The sequence below is a fragment of the Chamaea fasciata genome, unplaced genomic scaffold (genome assembly GCF_029207755.1).
Source record: "Chamaea fasciata isolate MVZ Bird 193981 ecotype frontalis unplaced genomic scaffold, bChaFas1.0.hap1 SCAF_394, whole genome shotgun sequence".
Classification (NCBI taxonomy): domain Eukaryota; kingdom Metazoa; phylum Chordata; class Aves; order Passeriformes; family Sylviidae; genus Chamaea; species Chamaea fasciata.
Window position 1 is genome coordinate 54429 of NW_027094479.1, and position 21338 is coordinate 75766.

The following is a 21338-nucleotide window of genomic DNA, read 5'->3' on the forward strand; positions in this document are numbered from 1 at the left end:
GGCGAAGGGAGGCGCCGCCCCCGCGGATCCCTCCGCCCCCCTCAGGGCTCCGCGGCGGCCTCGGGGCCCCCCCCCCCCCCCCAAAAAACCCCCCAAAACCCCCGAATTTCCCCCCAAATCCCCCGAATTTGACCCAAATCCCCCGAATTTACCCCAAATCCCCTCCCCCCGGCCATGCTGAAGCCGCCGCCGGCCCCGCCGCCCCCTCCCCCCCCCCGGGCCGCGCCGGCCTCGCCCCCTCCCCCCGCCGGCAGTGGGGGAGGGGCGGGGGAGGGGGCGGGGGGGGAGGGGCCGGCAGGTGAGTGGGGGGAGGGGCGGGTTTGGGGGGGGGGAAGGGCCGGGAGGAATTTGGGGGAAATTTCGGGGGTTTTGGGGATTCGGGGTCACTTCGGGGCGGTCTGGGGTGAATTTCGGGGGTTTGGGGGGCCCTGGGGGGGGTTCGGGGGCACCTGGGGGAGATTTTGGGTCCGCTCGGGAAATTTGGGGGGATTTTGGGTCCATCTGAAGGGTTTGAGGGATTTGGGTGGATTTTCGGGGTGGATTTGGGAGATTTTAAGGGACTTGGGGGGTGAATTTTGGGGGGTTTTGGGACCCCCTTTAACGCCCTCGCCCAATTCCTCCACAGGCCCCACCCCCGCGGGAAAATCCCCGGTAAGAAACCCCCCGAAATATCCCAAAATACCCCCCAAAAAACCCCCCAAATCCCCCAGATCCCCAAAAATCTCCCAAAACATCCCCCCCCAAAAAGCGCCCCCCAAAATCCCCCGAAATCCCATCCAAAAATATCCCAGAAATGCCCCAGAAATTCCCCGAAATCATTCCCAAAAACCCGTCCCAAAACCCCGAAAAAATCTCCCAAAATGTCCCCACCCCCAAAAATTCCCAAATGCCCCCAAAACTTGAAAAAAGCCTCAAAAAACCTGAAAAGAAAAACCCCAAAAAAACCTCCCAAAAGGCCCCAAAAAACCTGAAACACCCCCCCAAAAAATGAAAAAAAAAACATTTAAAAGCTCCCCAAAAATGAAAAAAAAAACCCCAAAAAAAACCTGCACAAAAAAAGCCAGGAAAAAAACAAGAAAGGAAAAAAAAAAAGCCAAAAGCCCCGAAAAAACCTTAAAAAAATTCCCAAAAAACCACCAAATAAATCCCCCGAAAATCCCCAACGCCTCCGTGACCCCCGTGACCCCCGTGACCCCTGACCTGTGGCCTCTGACCCCCCAGGTGTTCGAGGGCGTGTACGGGAACTCGCGGATGCTGCACGTGCTCACGGCCGGCGTGGTGAGTGACGGGGAGATCTGGGGGATTCGGGGGGATTTGGGGGAATTTGGGGAAATTTGGGCAAATTTGGGCAAATTTGGGGAAATTTGGGGGAATTTGGGGGAAATTTGGGGAAATTTGGGAGAAATTTGGGGAAATTTGGGGAAATTTGGGGGAAACTTGGGGGAAATTTGGGGAAATTTGGGGGAAATTTGGGGGAAATTCGGGGAAATTTGGGGGAAATTTGGGGAAATTTGAGGAAATTTGGGGAAATTGGGGGAAATTTGGGGAAATTTGGGGGAAATTTGGGAGAAATTTGGGCAAATTTGGGGAAATTTGGGGAAATTTGGGGAAATTTGGGGAAATTTGGGGGAAATTTGGGAAATTAGGGCAAATTTGGGCAAATTTGGGGAAATTTGGGGGAAATTTGGGGAAATTTGGGGGAAATTTGGGGAAATTTGGGGGAAATTTGGGGAAATTTGGGGGAAATTTGGGCAAATTTGGGGGAATTTGGGGAAATTTGGGGAAATTTGGGGAAATTTGGGGAAATTTGGGGAAATTTGGGGTAAATTTGGGGAAATTTGGGGAAATTTGGTCAAATTTGGGGAAATTTGGGGAAATTTGGGGAGTTTGAGGGGATTTTGGGGGAAATTTTGGGGATTTCAGGCAAATCGTGGGGAGTTTTGGAGAGTTTGGGGGGTCAGGGGTCACTCAGGTCCCCGTGGTCACTCATTGGTCACTCAGAGGTCAGACAGGGGTCAGGGGTCACTCCGGGGTCTCTGGTCACTCACTGGTCATTCAGGGGTCGCTGTGGGGTCAGGGATCGCTCGGGTCAGGGGTCACAGTGGTCACTCAGTGGTCACTGTGGTCACTGTGGTCACTCTGTGGTCACTCAGTGGTCACTGTGGTCACTGTGGTCACTCTGTGGTCACTCAGTGGTCACTGTGGTCACTGTGGTCACTCTGTGGTCACTCAGTGGTCACTGTGGTCACTCTGTGGTCACTCAGTGGTCACTCAGTGGTCACTCAGTGGTCACTGTGGTCACTCAGTGGTCACTCTGTGGTCACTCAGTGGTCACTCAGTGGTCACTCTGTGGTCACTCAGGGCTCCACGGCCGAGGTTCGGGTTCGCAGGGGTCACTGTGGTCAGGGGTCACTCTCTGGTCACTCCGGTCACTCAGTGGTCACTCAGTGGTCACTCAGTGGTCACTGTGGTCACTCTGTGGTCAGTGGTCACTCAGTGGTCACTCTGTGGTCACTCTGTGGTCACTCAGGGCTCCACGGCCGAGGTTCGGGTTCACAGGGGTCACTGTGGTCAGGGGTCACTCTCTGGTCACTCTGGTCACTCAGTGGTCACTGTGGTCACTCAGTGGTCACTCTGTGGTCACTCAGGGCTCCACTGCCGAGGTTCGGGTTCGCAGGGGTCACTGTGGTCAGGGGTCACTCTCTGGTCACTCAGTGGTCACTGTGGTCACTCAGTGGTCAGTGGTCACTCTGGTCACTCAGTGGTCACTGTGGTCACTCAGTGGTCACTCTGTGGTCACTCAGGGCTCCACGGCCGAGGTTCGGGTTCGCAGGGGTCACTGTGGTCAGGGGTCACTCTCTGGTCACTCCGGTCACTCAGTGGTCACTCAGTGGTCACTCAGTGGTCACTCTGGTCACTGTGGTCACTCAGTGGTCACTCTGTGGTCACTCAGGGCTCCACGGCCGAGGTTCGGGTTCGCAGGGGTCACTGTGGTCAGGGGTCACTCTCTGGTCACTCCGGTCACTCAGTGGTCACTGTGGTCACTCAGTGGTCACTGTGGTCACTGTGGTCACTCAGTGGTCACTCTGGTCACTCTGTGGTCACTCTGTGGTCACTCAGTGGTCACTGTGGTCACTCCGGTCACTCAGTGGTCACTCTGGTCACTGTGGTCACTCAGTGGTCACTCTGTGGTCACTCAGGGCTCCACGGCCGAGGTTCGGGTTCGCAGCGGCCCGAACCTTCGAGGGATTTTCCGCACGCTGAGCGCCAAGGTGGGACCTCGTTAACCCCTAATTAACGCTAATTAACCCCTCGTTAACCTGTAATCAACCAATAATTAACTCCAATAATGAATTACCCGTAACTAATTAGCGCTGATTGACGCTGATTAACCTGCGGGGGATTTTCCACGGGTTTTGGGCTTTTTTCGGATTTTTTTTTTTTTAATTTAATTTTTATTATTATTTTTTCCCCGGTTTTTGGGGGATTTTTTTTTGTTGTTGGTTTCTGGGTTTTTTTCCTGATTTTTTTTTCCCCATTTCTCCCACTTTTCCCAATTTTCCTGTTCTCTTTCTGATTTCTTTCCTTTGTTTTTTGTCTGGTTTTTTTTCTTTTGTTTTTCCTTTTCTTTCTTTTTTTTTCCTCTTTTTTGTTTCTGATTTTTTCTCTTTTTTTTGCTTCATGTTTTCTTTTTTCTTTTTTTTTCTTGTTTTCCTTTTTTTCTTTTTTTTTATTTTTTCCTTTTTATGCTTCTATTTTCTTTTTTCCTTTTTTTTTCGTTTTCCTGATTTTTTCTCTTTTCTTTCCTTTTTTTTTCTTTTTTTCCTGTTTTTTTTTTCTGATTATTTTTTCCCGATTTCTCCAATTTCTCCCATTTTCTCTCCGATTTTCCCCCCGTTTTTTCCCCTCCTCCCCCATTTCCTCACCTCCTCTCCCCATTTTTCCCCATTTTTCCCCATTTCTCACCCCGTTCTCCCTGTTTTTCCCTGTTTTTTCCCCGTTTTTTCCCTGTTTTTTCCCCGTTTTTGCCCGTTTTTTCCCCGTTTTTCCTCATTTCCCCCATTTTTCCCCATTTCTCACCCGTTTTTCCCCCGTTTTTCCCCGTTTTTCCCCGTTTTTCCCGTTTTTTCCCCGTTTTCCCCCGTTTTTCCCCGTTTTTTCCCCGTTTTTCCCCATTTCCCCCGTTTTTCCCCATTTCTCACCCCGTTTTTCCCCGTTTTTCCCCATTTTCCCCATTTTTTCCCCATTTCTCACCCCTTTTTTCCCCGTTTTTCCCCCGTTTTTCCCCCAGTTCGAGCTGGCCCTGGACGCCGTGCACCGCCCCTCCCCCTCCCCCCCCGCGCCCCTCCCCCGCCGCGAGGACATCGTGGACACCATGGTGTTCCGGCCGCTGGACATCGTCCTGCTGCGGGTCAGGAACGTGGACATGGCCTTTGACGCGCCAGGTGTGAAACTTGGGGGCAAATTCCCGCGATTTCGGTCAAAAAATCCCGAGCCTCGGGTCATTTCCGGTGGATTTTGGGTGAATTTTCCGGGTTTTTGGGGGTTTCCTGCTGAATTCCGGGGATCTTGGGGCCATCCCTCCCTCCCGACTCCCCAGATTCCCCGGAATTCCTCAGATTTCCCCGAATTTTCCCCCAAATCCCCTTTCAATTCCCCCAAAACCCCGGAAATCGACCCCAAAATCCCCCAAAATTCCCGTTTATTTCACCCCAAACCCCCTGAATTCATCCCGAAATTCCAAAATCCCGGAAATCGACCCCAAATCTCTCCGCAGACAAGCTGGGGCTCCCGGGGCGGCTCCGCCTGAACGGGGAGTTCCGGGGAGAAGGTTCTGGAACGGTGGGAGGGGCCCGAGCCCGACCCCGACGGCGACGGATACGAGCTGGACTCCGACATGGTAACCCAGAAACGCCCCGAATAACCCCAAAACGGCCCCAAAACGGCCCCCAAAACGGCCCCAAAACGGCCCCAAAAACGGCCCCAAAACGGCCCCGAATAACCCCAAAACGGCCCCAAAACGGCCCCAAAACGGCCCCAAAAAGGCCCAAAACGGCCCCGAATAAACCCAAAAACGGCCCCAAAACGGCCCCAAAACGGCCCCGAATAAACCCAAAAATGGCCCCAAAACGGCCCCAAAAACGGCCCCAAAACGGCCCCGAATAAACCCCAAAACGGCCCCAAAACGGCCCCAAAACGGCCCCGAATAACCCCAAAACGGCCCCAAAACGGCCCCAAAACGGCCCCAAAACGGCCCCAAAAACGGCCCCAAAACGGCCCCGAATAACCCCAAAACGGCCCCAAAAACGGCCCCAAAATGTCCCCGAATAAACCCAAAAACGGCCCCAAAAACGGCCCCAAAACGGCCCCAAAATGGCCCCAAATAACCCCAAAAAATAGTCCCATAAACGTCCCCAAAATAGCCCCAAAAATATCCCGAAAACCACCTGGAATAACCCCAAAATATCACCAGAAACGTCCCCAAAACGCCCCAGAAATTGCCCCAAACCCCCAAAATTCCCCCAAATCCCCCCAAATCCCCCCAAATCCCCCAAATTCCACCAAATCCCCCAAATTCCCCAAATTCCCCAAATTCCCCAATCCCCCCAAATCCCCCCCAAATTCCCCAAATTCCCCAAATTCCCCAAATCCCCCCAATCCCCCAATCCCCCCAGAATCCCCCAATCCCCCAAATTCCCCCCATCCCCCCATCCCCCCAATCCCCCAATCCCCCCATCCCCCCCAAATCCCCCCCCATCCCCCCATTCCCGGTGCGGCGCCGACGTTCCCGTTCCGCCGCCAGTCCAACGGCTGGGACGCGGCCGAGATGTTCCGCGTGCACGAGGAGACCTACGGCGTCCGGAGCACCTTCGAGCCCTCCCTGGCGCAGTACACGTGCGTTCGGCGCCGCCTCCGCCGCCCCTCGGCACGTCGGGACGCTTCCGGGCCTTGGGCGCGGTTTGGGGGATTTGGGGATTTTATGGGACTTTTTAAAATTTTTTTAATAATTTTTTTTGATTTTTTGGGGGTTTTTTGGGGATTTTTTTAAGTTTTATTTTTTTATTTTTTGGGATTTTTTTTTTTTAATTTCTTTTTTTAATTTCTTTTTTTAATTTGTTTTGGTTTTTTTGGGGATTCTTTTTTTATTTTATTTTTTATTTTAGGGGGTTTTTTTTATTTTATTTTGAATTTCGTTTGATTTTTTGGGGGTTTTTTGGGGATTTTTTTGATGTTTTATTTTTTTATTTTTTGGGATTTTTTTTAAATTTCTTTTTTTAATTTCTTTTTTTAATTTCTTTTGATTTTTTGGGGTGGATTTTTTATTTTATTTTATTTTTTATTTTGGGGGTTTTTTTTTGATTTTATTTTGAATTTCGTTTGATTTTTTGGGGATTTTTTTTGGGGGGGGGATTTTTTTGATTTTTTTAAAATTTCTTTTGGTATTTTTGGGAATTTTTTGGTATTTATTTTTTTATTGAGATTTTTTTGATCTTTTTTATTTATTTTGATTTTTTGGGGATTTTTTTATTTTGGGGGATTTTTTTGATTTTTTTTAAGTTCTTTTGATATTTTTTGGGTTTTTTTGGGATTTTTTGGGGATCTTTTAAGGGATTTTGGGGCGTTTTTAAGGGATTTTTTTTCTCCTTTTCAGGGATTTTTAGGGGTTTTTAGGGAGATTTTTAATTATTATTTTCAGGGATTTTTTAATTTTTTGGGGAATTTTTGAGGAATTTTTTTCTGGGCCGATTTCAGCCGTTTTTGGGGCATTTCTAACCAATTTTTTTTGGGTTTTTGGGCTGATTTTCGGGGGTTTTTGGGGCACATCTTGGGGTTTCTAAACGATTTTTGGGGTTTTTTGGGCTGATTTCGGGGGTTTTTGGGGCACATCTTGGGGGTTTCTAAACCGATTTTTTGGAGGTTTTTTGGGCTGATTTTGGGGGTTTTTGGGGCACATCTTGGGGTTTCTAAACCGATTTTTGGGGTTTTTTTGGGCAGATTTCGGGGTTTTTTGGGGCACATCTTGGGGGTTTCTAAACCGATTTTTGGGGGTTTTTTGGGCTGATTTCGGGGGTTTTTGGGGCACGTTTTGAGGTTTCCTGGGCGGGTGTTTTCGGGATTATCTTGGGCCGATTCCGGCCATTTCTTGGCTGTTCTGAACTGATTTTCTCGCGTTCTTTTGGGGCGCGTTTCGGGTGTTTCGAGTGTTTTTTTGGGGCCAATTCCAGCCGTTTTTGGCCGTTTCTGGACCGTTTTTTCGGGGGCGTTTTTTGCCCGATTTCAGGGAATTTTTGGGGGCACGCCTTTGGCATTTGCGGGCGCGTTTTCTCGGGGCGTTTTGGGCTGGTTTTGGGCGTTTCCGAGCGGGGTTTTTTCCCCCGTTTTCTCCGGGCGTATTTCGGGCGTTTCTAATCCGATTTTCCCGGGGTTTTTTGAGTCGAAAATCCGTTTTTGGGTCTTTTGTCCCGTAGGGTGCCCCTGGCCCGCGAGGACAGCGCCAGCTGGAGGCAGCGCCTGGCCCGGGCGGCCGCGCTGGCGCGGGAGATCGAGGCCTGTCCCGGCCATCGCCTGCGGGCGGCGCTGGAGGACGAGGAGGGCGAGGCCGGGCGGGGCCGGGGACAGGCCACGCCCCCCGCGGCCACGCCCCCGCCGGCCACACCCAGCCCCGGCCACGCCCCGGCCTCCGGGAGGGAGAGTCCGGCAGGGGGCGCCACGCACAGGTGAGGAGAAAAAAAAAAAAAAAAACCGTTTCGCTTAAAAATTGCCCCGAAAATCACCCGAAACTGGCCCAAAACTCATCCGGGATGCGGCCAAAATTATCCCAAAACTTCGCCCGGAGCTCCCCCAAAGCCTCGCCCCGAGATCTGCCCGGAATCCAGCCCAGATTTTCCCCGAATCCGCCCGAATTCACCCGGGCTTCCCGCCGAAATCTCGGCCGGGGCGGCGCCCGAAGGTCGCCCCGGAATTCGCCCCAAAATCCCAGATTTTCCCCCAGATGGGCCCAGAGCGCCCGGGAGTTCTCCGGGGTTCACCGGACTCTCCGCAGGCTCCGCCCAGAACTCCAAAATTCGCCCAGATCCCAAATTTCCCCCCAAACTTTGCCCGAATCCCCCAAACGCCCCTCCCCCCTCTGACTGTTCCCCTCCCCCCCCGCAGGGAGAAGCCGCCGCCCCTCCCCCCGCCGCAGAGGGGGCGTGGCCTGGGCGTGTCCCCGCGCTGCCCCCGCCCGGGGGGAGGGGCGGGGGCGGGGCCGAGGCCGCCGGGGGGGTGGGCTGGCCACGCCCCCTCCCCTCCCCCACCCCGAGCCTGGAATGGATGGAGGTGAGGGGGGAGGGGCAAAAGGGGAGGGGCTGGCCTGGGGGAGGGGCTTAAAAGGCGGGGAGGGCCATAAAAACAGAGGGCGGGGTTTAAAGGGGAGGGTCTTAAAGGGGTGGGGGAGGCACTTAAATGGGAGGAGCTCAAGAGTGGGGGAGGGGCTTAAAAGGGTGGGGAGTGGTTAAAGGGAGGAGCTAAATTGGGGAGGGGTCTGTGGGTGGGGGAGGGGATTTGGAGGTTGGGGTGTGGCCTGCTGACCCCGCCCCTCCTCCCCAGGCCCCGCCCGGATGTCGCCCAAGGCCCAGCGGCCCCTGCGGGGGGCAGGGGGGAGGGGCGCCTCCGGCGGGGGAGGGGCGGCCCCGCCCCCTTCCTCCACCCCCGCCCCAGCCGCAGGGGGGCGCCCTTTCCCCGCCCAGAAGGCGGAGCCGGGGCCGGGGGAGGGGCCGAGCCCCCCCCGGACCCCCCAGGAGGCCCCCGCCCCCCGCCTGCCCCTCCCCCACCCCGGAGCCGCCCGACACGCCCCGGAAAGGTGAGGGGGGAGGGGCGGGGGGCGGGGCCACGTCCTCTGTAATGACCAGGGGCGGGGCGGGCCACGCCCCCCGCCCCACCCCCCGTGCTGACCCCGCCCCTCCCCCCACAGGCGCGGCCCGGCCCAGGGAGGAGCCCGGCAAGGTGGGGGCGGGGCGTGGGGGGGAGGGGCGCTTTGGGGCTGTTTTGGGGCCGTTTGGGGGGGGTGGGGTTTATTTCGGTTCCTTTGGGGCAATTTTGGGGCAATTTTGGGGCAATTTTGGGGCAATTCGGGTCGGTTGGGGCCGGTTTTGGGTTCTTCGGGGCCGGTTCGGGTCGTTCTGAGTCGTTCGAATCCATTCCGGGCCGATTTCGGGTCGTTCCGGGCGGTTTTGGGTCGTTTTTGTCACGATTTCGTCTTGACCCTTGACCCTCCCCTCCCCCCCCCCCAGCTCCAGGACACGCCCCCGCCCCTCCCCCCTCCGCGAGCCCCGCCCTCCCCCGCCGGGGCGGAGCCGGGAGGGGGCGGGGCCAAGGCCGAGACCCCCCCGGGGAGCCCCCCCGCCGTGGGGGAGGGGCAGGAGGAGGCGCCGGTGTCCGAGTGAGTGGGGGAGGGGTGGGGGCGTGGCTAAATCCGGAATTCCCCCTCCCCTTTATCCGCAGTTTTGGGGGGCGTGGTTGAACGGGGTGTGGGCGTGACCTCCCCGAGAGGAGGCCCCGCCCATCCCCCACCCCGCTGACCACGCCCCCTGTCTGGCCACGCCCCCAGGCAGGTGAAGCGCTCCACCCTGAACCCCCACGCCAAAGAGTTCAGCCCCGGGAGGCCCCTGGTGAGGGGGCGGGGCCTGGGGGCGGGGGAGGGGCCAAAGAATGTAAAATGGGATCAGCGTGGGGGCGGGGTTCGGTGTGGGAGGGGCTTGTCCAGAGGGCGTGGTTGTGGGTGTGGATGGTTTTGTGGAATAATCATGGGCGTGGCTTAATCCCGGGTTTGGTTAATTATGGGCGTGGCTCTTTGTAGGCGGGGCTTGTAGGTTGTGGGTGTGGTTGAGTCCTTATGGGTGTGGTTTGCTAATTGTGGGTGTGATTGCTCGTGGGTGTGGTTGTGGGCGGTGGTTTATCCGTTGGGGCGTGGTCAGTGTTTTAGGGCGTGGTTTGTGTTTAGCGGCTCCTGACCCCGCCCCGTTTTCTCATTACAGGCCAAGGCCCCGCCCAGCGCCGCCCCCTCCCCCACCCCCCGCCCCTCCCCCACACTGGGGGCGTTACCAGCAGCGGGGGCGGGATCGGGGGGTGGGGCCGGCTCAGGGGGCGGAGCCTCAGCGGCAGCAGGGGCGGGGCTCTACCCGGCCCCGCCCCCCCCACTACATCTCCTACATCCCCCAGCTCCACGTCGGCCCCGCCCCCGTGCAGGTGAGAGCCCCTCCCCCACCGGGCCTGGGAAAAGGCGTGGTCAGAGGGGGGAGGGGCCGGGCGGGGCGTTTTGCCTCATTTTTGGGTCATTTTATGTTATTTTGGGTCATTTTGGGCCTTTTTTGGTCACTTTAATTTATTTCAGGCCATTTTGGGTCGTTTCGGGTCGTTTCGTGACGTTTTTTTCCCGTTTTTTTTTTCCCGGGCCCGTTTTTGGGTCAATTTTGTCCCTTTTCTTATTTCCCCTCCCCCCTCTGATCCAATTGACCACGCCCCTTTTCCCTCCTTCCTCTCCAGGCTCCGCCCATTTTCCCTTTCCCCGTCTCCGCTTCCGGAAAGTTCCGGGGGAGCAAAGGTGAGTCCGGCCCCTCCCCCCTCCCCTGCCCTCCCCCCTTTTTGGGGCCTCTCAGCCCCTCCCCCACTCCCCCAAATGCTGATTCTGCACCTCCCCCCCACAGGCTCGCCCCTCCCCCCCCGGAGCGACCCCGCCCACCCCTCCCCCAGCTCGGCCCCGCCCCCGCTGGTGGCCGCCCCTCCCCCCCCGTACTCCTCCTTCCTCCCGTTCGGCCCCCAGGGCTTCGGGGGCGGGGGAGGGGCCGCGGCCCCGCCCCTGGTGCCGCCCCTCCCCCACCACTACGGACAGCAGGTACGGGGGGCGGGGCGGGGCTTGTGGGCGGGGCCTGGGCTTGGGAGAGGGAGGGGATTTGGATTGGGGAGGGGTTGGAGGTAAAAGGGGTGGGGCTGCTGTGGAGGCGGGGCCTCTGTTGGGAGGCGTGGCTTTCGGTGGGGGAGGGGCAGGTATTTGATTGGGCAGAGCCTGGGCGGGGTCAGGGTTTGTGTGAGGTTGGGGGAGGGGCTAAGAACGCCTCAAGTGGGGGAGTAATGGTGGGGGCGTGGCCTCACTGTGCCCCTCCCACCGCTGACCCCTCTCCTCTGGCCCCGCCCCCAGGCCGTGTTCGCCCCGATGCTCCCGGGCAGCCCCCGGCTCCTCCCCCAGGGCGGCCACGCCTCCCCTGCGCTGGCCCCGCCCCCCTTCGCTCCGCCCCCTCCGGATCCGCCCCCGCAGCCGCTGTTCGGTGAGCCACGCCCCTCCCCCACCCCATTTTGGGTCAAAATCCCGAACCTTCGGGGGTGTAAAACGGGGGAGGGGCCACGCTGTGGGCGTGGCCTGTCCTTCACGCCCCGCCCCAGCTCGCTGACCACGCCCCTTCCCCACAGCGGCGGTGCACCAGCCCTTCCCCCCTCCGCAGCTGGGCCCCTCCCCCACGCCCAGCGGGGGCTCCAACCCCGCCCCCACGGCCACGCCCACTCAGGTAAGAATGGCAAAGGGGAGGGGGCGGGGCTCGCGGAGGCCGCGCCCCTTTGTGACCACGCCTCTTTCTGTTCCAGCACCAAGGAGCCGCCCCCGCCCCTCCCCCGCCCCCCCACCCCGGGGCTGTTCCTGGGCGCCGCCCCTCCCCCACCCCCCGCCCCGCCCACCGGCGCCGCCCCTCCCCCTCCCGCCCCTCCCCCGCCCCAGGCCCCTCCCCCACAACCCGCCGCCCCTCCCCCGCCCGCCCCCGGCGCCCCCTCCCCCCAGGGCGGCTTCCCCGCCCCTCCCCCACCCGGGCAGCCCCCGCAGGCCCCGCCCCCGCCGGCCGCCGCCCCGGCCCCGCCCCCGGCCGTGTTCGCGCTGCACCATCATCACCATCATCATCATCATCACCACGGCTACGGCCTGGCGCAGGTGGGGGCGGGGCCGGAAACGGGGAGGGGCCGGAAACGGGGGAGGGGCCGGAAACGGGGAGGGGCCGGAAACGGGGGAGGGACCGGAAACGGGGGAGGGGCCGGAAACGGGGGAGGGGCCGGAAACGGGGCGGGGCCGGAAACGGGGAGGGGCCGGAAACGGGGAGGGGCCGGAAACGGGGGAGGGGCCGGAAACGGGGGAGCGGCCGGAAACGGGGGAGGGGCCGGAAACGGGGGAGGGGCGCAGAGGAGGAGGAGCCAAAGGTGGAGGGAGGGGAAAAACCCGGGAAATTGTACAGGGGGAGGGGCTGAAGTGGGAGGGAACGGGGTGGGGGAGGAGCCAAAGTTGGAGGGAGGGGAAAAGGATTTGGAGATATTTGTGGTGGGGGGAGGGGCCTCGCAGGGGCGGGGTCAGCATTGGGGGAGGGAATCCTTGCTGGGGGCGGGGCGTTTTCAGATTGGGGTGGGGTCATATCTGGTCCCTCCCCCTCTCTAACTCCGCCCCTTTGTGTGCCCCCCAGCCCCCCGCCCATCCCCCTCCCCAGGTGATGCTGCTGCACCCTCCCCCCGCCCCTCCCCCTCCCCAGGGCCCCGCCCAGCCGGGGGCGGTGCCTCAGCCCGGGGTGGGGGTGGGGCCGCTGCCGGCCTCGAGCCCCGCCCCCTTCGGCTTCATCGGCCACGCCCCAGGTGAGTGGGGAGGGGCAGGGAGGGGCACTCTGGGGTCAGGGGTCACCAAGGGTCATTTTTGGGTCACTCCGAAGGTCGCATTGGGGTCACTCCGATCAGGGGTCACTCAGGTCACACAGGGGTCATATCGGGGTCACTCTGTCACTCAAGGGTCACGCGGGTCACACTGAGGGTCGCTCAAAGGTCACTGTTCAGGTCACTGAGGTCGCTGAGGTCAGGGGTCACTCTGGGGTCAGGGGTCACTCTGGGGTCAGGGGTTATACAGGTGTCATTGTGGGGTCACTGCGGGGTCAATCGGGAGTCATTCAGGGGTCGGTCAGGGGTCACAGTGGGGTCGGGGGTCATACAGGTGTCCTTGTGGGGTCACTGCGGGGTCACTCAGGGGTCAGGGGTCACAGTGGGGTCACTGCGCCCCGCCCCCGCGCTGACCCCTCCCCCTCTCCCCTCCCCCAGTCCAGTCCCAGCAGCTCCAGTTTCATCCCCCCGGGAACTGACGGCGCCGGGGGGGGAGGGGCCGGGCCCGCCCCTCCCCCACCCCCTCCCGGATCCATTCACGGGGGAGGGGCCGAGGAGGGGGGAGGGGAACAGGAATTTTGGGGGGAAATCCGCCGGAAAAGGGAAAAGGAACAAAAAAATCGCAACAATAAAAATGAAAAAAAAAAACCAAAACCGAGAGCGAGAGTTTATTGGGGGAGGGGCGGGGACACAGAGGCCCCTCCCCCACCCTGCCCTTTGACCCTCCGGCCCCTCCCCCACAGCAGCGGGTTTTGACCCAGAGTGAAGGGGGCGGGGCAGCCCCACTGTGGGCGGGGCCACTTCCCATGGTGGGGGCGTGGCCATTTTCATTGCGGGCGGGGCCAGGGTCACGCCCAGCTGCACTCACGGTGGGGGTGTGGCCAGCCCCATGGGGGCGTGTCCTCCCACGGTGGGTGTGGCCAGCCCCAGCAGAGCGCTCGTTGAGGGCGGGGTCAGTTCTACACTTGGGGCGGGGTCATCCTCCTCGTGGGCGTGTCCCCGCGCGGCGGGCGGGGTCAGCCCCAGCTGAGCTCTTTGTCGGCCGCGTCCAGCGGCAGCAGGCGCGACACGACCCCGGTGCCGATGGTTCTGGAACCGTCGCGGAGCGTGAAGCGCTGGCCCTGCTCCAGAACCATGGGCTGCCGCAGCAGCAGCGTCAGCGCCGCGTCCTCGCCGGGCAGCACCAGCTCCTGGGGGGCGAGACCCACGGATCACCCCACAGATCCCAAAAATCCCAGAGAGCCCAAAAATCCCAGAGTCCTCCCCGGGCAGCACCAGCGCCTGGGGGGCGAGACCCCCGGATCACCCCGCAGACCCCGCAGATCCCAAAAACCCCACAGATCCCAGAGTCCTCCCCGGGGAGCACCAGCTCCTGGGGGGCGAGACCCCCGGATCACCTCACAGATCCCAAAAACCCCACAGATCCCAGAGTCCTCCCCGGGCAGCACCAGCGCCTGGGGGGCGAGACCTCCGGATCAGCCCCACAGATCCCACAGAGATCCCACAGACTCCACAGAGATCCCAAAAATCCCAGAGAGCCCAAAAATCCCAGAAAGCCCAAAAATCCCACAGATCCCAAAAATCCCAGAGTCCTCCCCGGGCAGCACCAGCGCCTGAGGGGCGAGACCCCCGGATCACCCCGCAGATCCCAAAAACCCCACAGATCCCAGAGTCCTCCCCGGGCAGCACCAGCTCCTGGGGGGCGAGACCCCCGGATCACCCCGCAGACCCCGCAGATCCCAAAAACCCCACAGATCCCAGAGTCCTCCCCGGGCAGCACCAGCTCCCAGGGGGCGAGACCCCCGGATCACCCCGCAGACCCCGCAGATCCCCTCACACCTTTCCCGGGGGCAGCAGCACCCTGCAGGCGATGTCCCAGGTGTGCGAGAACATGACGGGCGCGTAGTGGGACACGAAGGGTTTGTGTCGCCCCCCCTCGCCGGGGGACAGCACGTACACCTGGGGGACGGCATCGCTTTGGGGCCGGGGCGTCCGCCCCACGGCCGGCCAAACCCCACCCACTGCAGCCCCCCACCCTGCCCCCCGGAACCCAAACCCCGCCCCCGGAGCCCCACCCCGGCCCCCCCGGCACTCACCTGTGCCTCCACCTTCTGCTGGGGCTGCAGCGTCCCCGGCTGAGCCGCCACCATCCCCCGGCGCAGATCCTCCCGCTTGAGGCCCCGCAGCAGAGCGCCAAGGTTGTCGCCGGCCTGCGCCACCTCCAGGCTCTTGTGGAACATCTCGATACCTGCCGGGCAGGCGTGGGGCAGGTGTGTGATTCTAAGGGGCAGGTGTGTGATTCTAAAGGGCAGGTGTGTGATTCTATGGGGCAGGTGTGTCGTTCTATGGGGCAGGTGTGTGATCCTATAGGACAGGTGTGTGGGTCTATAGGACAGGTGTGTGATTCTATAGGACAGGTGTGTGATTCTATAGGACAGGTGTGTAATTCTATGGGACAGGTGTGTGACTATAGGGCAGGTGTGCGGTTCTATAGAACAGGTGTGTGGTTCTATGGGGCAGGTGCGTGATGCTATAGGACAGGTGTGTGGTTCTACAGGACAGGTGTGTGGTTCTATGGGGCAGGTGTGTGATGCTATAGGACAGGTGTGTGGTTCTACAGGACAGGTGTGTCGTTCTATGGGGCAGGTGTGTGATCCTATAGGACAGGTGTGTGGGTCTATGGGGCAGGTGTGTGATCCTATAGGACAGGTGTGTGGGTCTATGGGGCAGGTGTGTGATTCTATAGGACAGGTGTGTGGGTCTATGGGGCAGGTGTGTGATTCTATAGGACAGGTGTGTGAGTCTATGGGGCAGGTGTGTGATTCTATAGGACAGGTGTGTGGGTCTATGGGGCAGGTGTGTGATTCTATAGGGCAGGTGTGTGGTTCTATAGGGCAGGTGTGTGACTATAGGGCAGGTGTGGGGCAGGACGTGGGACAGGTGTGGGGTTCTAAGGGGCAGGTGTGTGATTCTATAGAACAGGTGTGTGGTTCTATGGGGCAGGTGTGTGGTTCTATAGGGCAGGTGTGTGACTATAGGGCAGGTGTGTGGTTCTATGGGGCAGGTGTGTGGTTCTATAGGGCAGGTGTGTGACTATAGGGCAGGTGTGCGGCAGGACATGGGACAGGTGTGGGGTTCTATGGAGCAGGATGTGGTCACCCAGAGGTCACTCAGGGGTCAATGGTCACTCAGGGGTCACTCAGGGGTCAGGGGTCACTCACCGGTGACCACTGACCGCAGCTGGCGGCCGTAGCCCAGCAGCTCCACCTCGTCGCCCTTCCGGAGAGTTCCGCGCTCCAGGGTGCCGGTCACCACCGTGCCTCTACCTGGGGACAGGTGAGATACAGGTGAGCTACAGGTGTGTGTGACACAGGTGTGCGTAACGCAGGTGTGACGGGACGCGTGTGCGTGCCACAGGAGAGTTCCGCGCTCCAGGGTGCCCGTGACCACCGCGCCTCTCCCTGGGGACAGGTGTGACACAGGTGTGCCCCAGGTGTGCTCACCTGCGCCAGGCGCGTATTTACCTGGAATGGAGTGCACGGCCTCGATGGGCAGCAGGCAGGGCCGCTCCAGGTCCCGCGGGGGTTGGGGGATGTGCGAGTCCACGGCCTCGAGCAGCTTCAGCACCGACTGCAGCCCCAGCTCGGGCTCACGGTCCTGACAGGTGAGACCACACAGGTGAGACGGGGCAGGTGAGGGACAAGGCAGGTAACGGTGCACAAGCCCCAGCCTGCACCAGCAGGGTTTGTTGCCAATCCATATTGATCACCCTCGATCGGTTATTGATCCCCAGGTGTATTTACGGACCCCAGGTGCGCCCAGGTGCGTTACCTGCAGCGCACACAGCGCCGACCCCGCCACCACCGGGGTTTTCTCGCCGTCGAAGCCGAACTCGGTGAGCAGCTCCCGCACCTCCAGCTCCACCAGCGGCAGCAGCTCCGGGTCCGGCACCGCGTCCGCCTTGTTCAGGTAAACCACCACGTGCCGCACGCCCACCTGGGCAGGTGACGCAGGTGAGCTCAGGTGGGACACCCCAAACCCGTACCTGACCCCAAAACCGGAACACGAATCCAAACCTAAAGCCAAACCCCGCCTTGCTCAGGTAAACCACAGGGCGGCACACGCCCCTCTCACCTGGCCACACCCGTTTGTACCTGGCCACGCCCCTCTCACCTGGCCGCACCCGTTTGTACCTGGCCACGCCCCTCTCACCTGGCCACACCCGTTTGTACCTGGCCACGCCCTTCTCACCTAGCCACACCCGTTTGTACCTGACCACGCCCCTCTCACCTAGCCACACCCATTTGTACCTGGCCATGCCCCCCTCACCTGGCCACACCCGTTTGTACCTGGCCACGCCCCTCTCACCTGGCCACACCCGTTTGTACCTGGCCACGCCCCTCTCACCTAGCCACACCCGTTTGTACCTGGCCACGCCCCTCTCACCTGGCCGCACCCGTTTGCACCTGGCCACACCCTTCTCACCTGTCTGGCCAGGAGCAGGTGCTCTGCGCGACCCGTCTGAGTTAACCACGCCCCCCCACACCTGGCCACGCCCATATTTACCTGTCTGGCCAGGAGCAGGTGCTCTGCGCGACCCGTCTGAGTTAACCACGCCCCCCCACCTGGCCACGCCCATATTTACCTGTCTGGCCAGGAGCAGGTGCTCGCGGGTCTGCGGCATCTGCCCGTCGGTGGCCGCCACCACCAGGATGACGCCGTCCAGGGGGGCGGTGCCCGTGATCATGTTCTGGGGGGAAACGCCGAGATTTTGGGTCAGGGGAGAATTTGGGGGATTTTTGGGGATTTTTCCGGGATTTTTTGGGGTTTCCTGACGATTTTTGGGGGAATTTTTAGAGTTTTCGAAGGGGATTTTTGGGAGGATTTTTTCGGGTATTTTAGGGAATTTTTAAGGGGGGTTTTGGGAATTTTTGAGGTGGTTTCCGGGGAATTTTGGGGTAGACATTGGAGAGGATTTTGGTCGGGAATTTTGGGAGGATTTTTGGGGGAAGTTTTGGGGTTTTGGGGGGAGATTTTGGGGGGATTTGGGGGAGATTTCTGGAGGAATTCTTTGGGGGTTTTTTGGGATTTTTTGGGTGGATCCCCAGCGCTCCCCCTGCAGTTCCCACCGTCGCCACCGGGCGGCGCCACCTGCACAATCCCCACTTCCAAACGGATTTTCCCGGGGATTTTTTCCCCCCCAATTCCCGGGATTCCTGGGGTAAATGCTGGCGGGTCTGGGGGCCTTTGGGGTCCCCACCTTGACGTAGTCGGCGTGCCCGGGGCAGTCGGTGTGGGCGTAGTGCCGGTTGGGCGTGCTGTACTCCACGTGCGCCGCGTTGATGGTGATGCCGCGCGCCTTCTCCTCGGGGGCGCTGTCGATCTCCTCGTAGGGCCGGAACTGGGCCCCGCCCCCCGCCGACAGCACTGAGGGGACGCCCCAAACAACGTCACCGAACCCCCGGAACCCCCGCTGGGATCCAGGGATCCAAAACTCCCAAAATTCCCCCCAAAAATCCCCAAAGTTCGCCCCAAAAACCCCCCGAAATCAGGCCCCCCAAAAAACCCCAAAATCCCACCCAAAAAAACGTCGCCAAACCCCAGAAGCCGGCACTGAAACGCCAGGATTGTCACTGATCCAAAAACCCCCAAATTCACCCCAAACCAGCCCTTCCCCCTCATTTCCCCCCCTCACTTTCACCCCGCCGTTTTCACCTCTTTTCCCGTTCTCCCCCATTCATTCCCGTTCCACCCCAGCTTTTGCTCCGCCCGTTTCCCCTTTTCCCCATTCCCCCTCATTTTTTCCCCATTTTTTCCTCCCTTTCCCCATTTCAACCCCGGGGGCTTTTTTTGCAGCTTCCTCTCACTTTCTCCTGGCTTTTCCCCGATTCCATTAAACCCGTGGCGACGGCAGAAGTCAGAGCGCTCGTGCCGCCCCTTCAACTCCGTTTCCCCCCGTTTTACGCCCGCTTATTCTCATTTTAACCCATCTTAAACCGTTTCTTTCAGGGTTTTTTCCCGTTTATGCAAATTTTTGCCCATTTTCACCCTCACCCTTGGTGATGGTGATGGTCAGGGTGGTCCTGTGGCCATTTTAACCCCATTTTAATCCCGTTTTTTCCCATTCTTTCCCGTTTTTTCCCTGTTTTCTCACCCTTGGTGATGGCGGCCGTCAGGGTGGTCCTGTGGCCATTTTAATCCCGTTTTTTCCCATTCTTTCCCGTTTTTTCCCTGTTTTCTCACCCTTGGTGATGGCGGCCGTCAGGGTGGTCCTGTGGCCATTTTAACCCCATTTTAATCCCGTTTTTTCCCATTCTTTCCCGTTTTTTCCCCGTTTTCTCACCCTTGGTGATGGCGGCCGTCAGGGTGGTCCTGTGGCCATTTTAATCCCGTTTTTTCCCATTCTTTCCCGTTTTTTCCCTGTTTTCTCACCCTTGGTGATGGCGGCCGTCAGGGTGGTCTTGCCGTGGTCCACGTGGCCGATGGTTCCCACGTTCAGGTGAGGTTTGTCCCGCACAAAGGCGGCCTTGGCCTTGGGGGGGGCCTGGGAGGGGATAACGGGGGGATCAGGGATCCCAAAATCCCCAAAATCATCCCCAAAATATCCCTGAGAAACACAGGAAATCCCCGCCAAAAAATTCCCCCCCAAAATCCCCCCAAGGAATCACCCAAAATCCTCCCCAAAATCCCCGAAAATCAATGAGAAAACCCCTGCAAAATTCCCAAAATTCAAAGAAAATCGCCCCAAAAAATTTCCCCCCAAACATCCCCCAAAATCCCCAAGAAAATCAGAGAAGATTCCCCCAAATCGTCCCCCCAAAAAATCCTCGAAATCCTCGAAGAAACCTCAAAGAAAATCCCCGAAAAAAATTAAAAAAAAAAATCCATCCCAAATCCCCAAGAAAATAAAAAAAATAAAATCTCCCCCCCCAAAATTAAAAAAAATAAATCCCACCCAAAACTCTGCAAGAAGTTCCCCGAATCGTCCCCAGAAAATCCCTGAAGTCCTGCAGAACGTCACGGCCGAATTCCCTCCCATCGCCCCAAACCCCCCCAGCCCCCGCCGCCCTCACCGTGCTCAGCACCCGGAGCCCGCGGCCACGCAGAGCTGGGGAGGGAAACGAACAGAGAGACGGAAATCGGGGAATTCCTGAGGGGATCTGGGGGGGTTCGGGGAATTTCCGAGGAGATTTCAGGGGATTTGGGGCATTCTGAGGAGATCCGAGGGGAATTCTGGTGACTTTCTGGGATATTCGGGAAGATTCCTGAGGGAATTTGGGGGGTCCCGGGTGACCCCCACGCGGCTCCGCCCCCACATGACCTTCACTCCCCCTCCCCCGCTCCCCCAAGCCCCCTCAGCCCCTCCCCTCCCCCCCCATCCCACAATCCCCCACAAAAAAACCCCAAAATCCCCAAAATTCGCCCCAAAACCCGCCGCACCCCCGAGGGCGCCGCGGAGCAGCACCGCGGGCAGCGCCATCTTCCCCCTCACGCCGCGCCGGACGCGGCTCTGAGGCGACTTCCGGTGCCGCTCCCGCCGCCGCCGCCTCTCGCTGGTTCCGGTTCCGGGTCCGGGTCCGCTCCCGCCGCTCCGGAGGACTCGACTCGGTGGTGCCGGAGGACCCAGGGGGCGGGAACCCAAAAACGGCCCCAAATGCCCCAAAATGGTCCAAAATGGCCCCAAATTCACCAGAACAGCCGGAAATGGCCCCAAATTCACCAAAACAGTCGGAAATGGCCCCAAACGCTCCAAATTCGCTCAAAGTTCTCCAAACCCCCCCCCCCCCAATTCCCCAAACTCACCAAACTGCCCGAAAAACCCCCCCGCACCCCAAAATTGCCGCCCCTCCCCCCTCTTGGAGCCCCTCCCTCCCCTCCCCCCTTCTCTCACTTCCTCCTGCCCCAGGAACCCGCCCCTCCCCCCCCTCGCGCCCCCAAACCCCCCAAATCCCCCCCCCCAAACCCCCTCCCCTCCCCCACCCCTGCGGACCCTCCCCCACCGCCCCTCCCCGACCCCTGGGGGGGTTTTTTTGGGGGGGAGGGGTGTTGGGGGGGTTGGGGGTGGGGCGGCGGTCACGCTCCGGGGGGTCCCCGCGGAGGTGACGTCACGTCCGGGGGGGTCCCCCGGGGGCGCGGTGGGGGAGGGGCGATGGCGGCGCTCTGGGGGGTCCTGGCGGCGCTGCTGGCGCTGGGGGGTGGGGGAGGGGCGGGGGGGGACCCCCCGAGGTGACCCCCGGTTTGGGGGTGGGGGGAGGGGCGGAACCCCGGAACGGCAGCGGCGAGGGGGGGGGAGGGGCAGGAGCCCCCCCCGGGGCAGGTGAGGGGGGGGATGGGGGAGGAATTTGGGGGGCTCCGGGATTTTGGGGAGTTGAGGGCGGAAATTTGGGGATTTTGGCGGGATCGGGGGGTTACGGGTGAGATTTTGGGGGGATCGGGGCGGAGCGGGATTTGGGGGGGTCGGAGTGGAAGTTTGGGTCAGTTCCCGGCGGGATTTCGGGGGAGATTTGGGGATCCTCGGTCGGGTTACCGGCAGGATTTCGAGGCTGGGGAGGTCTGGGGGGGTTCGGGGGGATCCGGGTGGAATTTGGGGGTTTCGGGGGAGATTTGGGGATCCGGGTGGAATTTGGGGGGTTTCGGGGGAGTTTTGGGGATCCGGGTGGAATTTGGGGGTTTCGGGGGAGTTT

General features: G+C 59.9%; 2 protein-coding genes across 2 annotated transcripts; one reads left to right on the forward strand and one right to left on the reverse strand.

The window, feature by feature from the left end:
- The first annotated feature begins 174 nt into the window (after nucleotides 1–174).
- On the forward strand, nucleotides 175–13233 carry LOC136305401 (ataxin-2-like protein). Its single transcript, XM_066208655.1, is given in 23 exon segments — nucleotides 175–651; nucleotides 1222–1278; nucleotides 3201–3272; nucleotides 4292–4445; nucleotides 4809–4900; nucleotides 5804–5895; nucleotides 7470–7608; nucleotides 7611–7718; nucleotides 8155–8319; nucleotides 8590–8842; nucleotides 8954–8985; nucleotides 9273–9421; nucleotides 9590–9650; nucleotides 10017–10107; nucleotides 10109–10227; nucleotides 10525–10582; nucleotides 10686–10780; nucleotides 10782–10873; nucleotides 11177–11303; nucleotides 11446–11540; nucleotides 11617–11953; nucleotides 12474–12639; nucleotides 13093–13233. Coding segments are annotated over 23 exon segments (3072 nt in total). The 3' UTR covers nucleotides 13134–13233.
- A 56-nt stretch (nucleotides 13234–13289) lies between these two features.
- TUFM (Tu translation elongation factor, mitochondrial) lies at nucleotides 13290–20393 on the reverse strand. The gene is made up of 11 exons (XM_066208657.1): nucleotides 20095–20393; nucleotides 19728–19762; nucleotides 19087–19198; nucleotides 17915–18081; nucleotides 17300–17404; nucleotides 16486–16650; nucleotides 16179–16311; nucleotides 15876–15980; nucleotides 14751–14902; nucleotides 14494–14613; nucleotides 13290–13844 (listed from the first exon to the last, which is right to left on the reverse strand). Exons 1-11 carry the CDS (start codon nucleotides 20132–20134, stop codon nucleotides 13671–13673), a joined length of 1308 nt encoding a protein of 435 aa, XP_066064754.1. The 5' UTR covers nucleotides 20135–20393; the 3' UTR covers nucleotides 13290–13670.
- Between the last annotated feature and the right edge of the window lie 945 nt (nucleotides 20394–21338).

Coding starts and splice junctions, on each gene's coding strand:
- TUFM (XM_066208657.1), bottom strand. CDS start 20,134: ATGGCGCTGCCCGCGGTGCTGCTCCGCGGCGCCCTCGGGG. Junction 17,405..17,914: donor GGCACGCCGACTACGTCAAG/GTGGGGACCCCA, acceptor GTTTCCCCCCAG/AACATGATCACGGGCACCGC. Junction 14,614..14,750: donor AGCAGAAGGTGGAGGCACAG/GTGAGTGCCGGG, acceptor GCCGTCCCCCAG/GTGTACGTGCTGTCCCCCGG.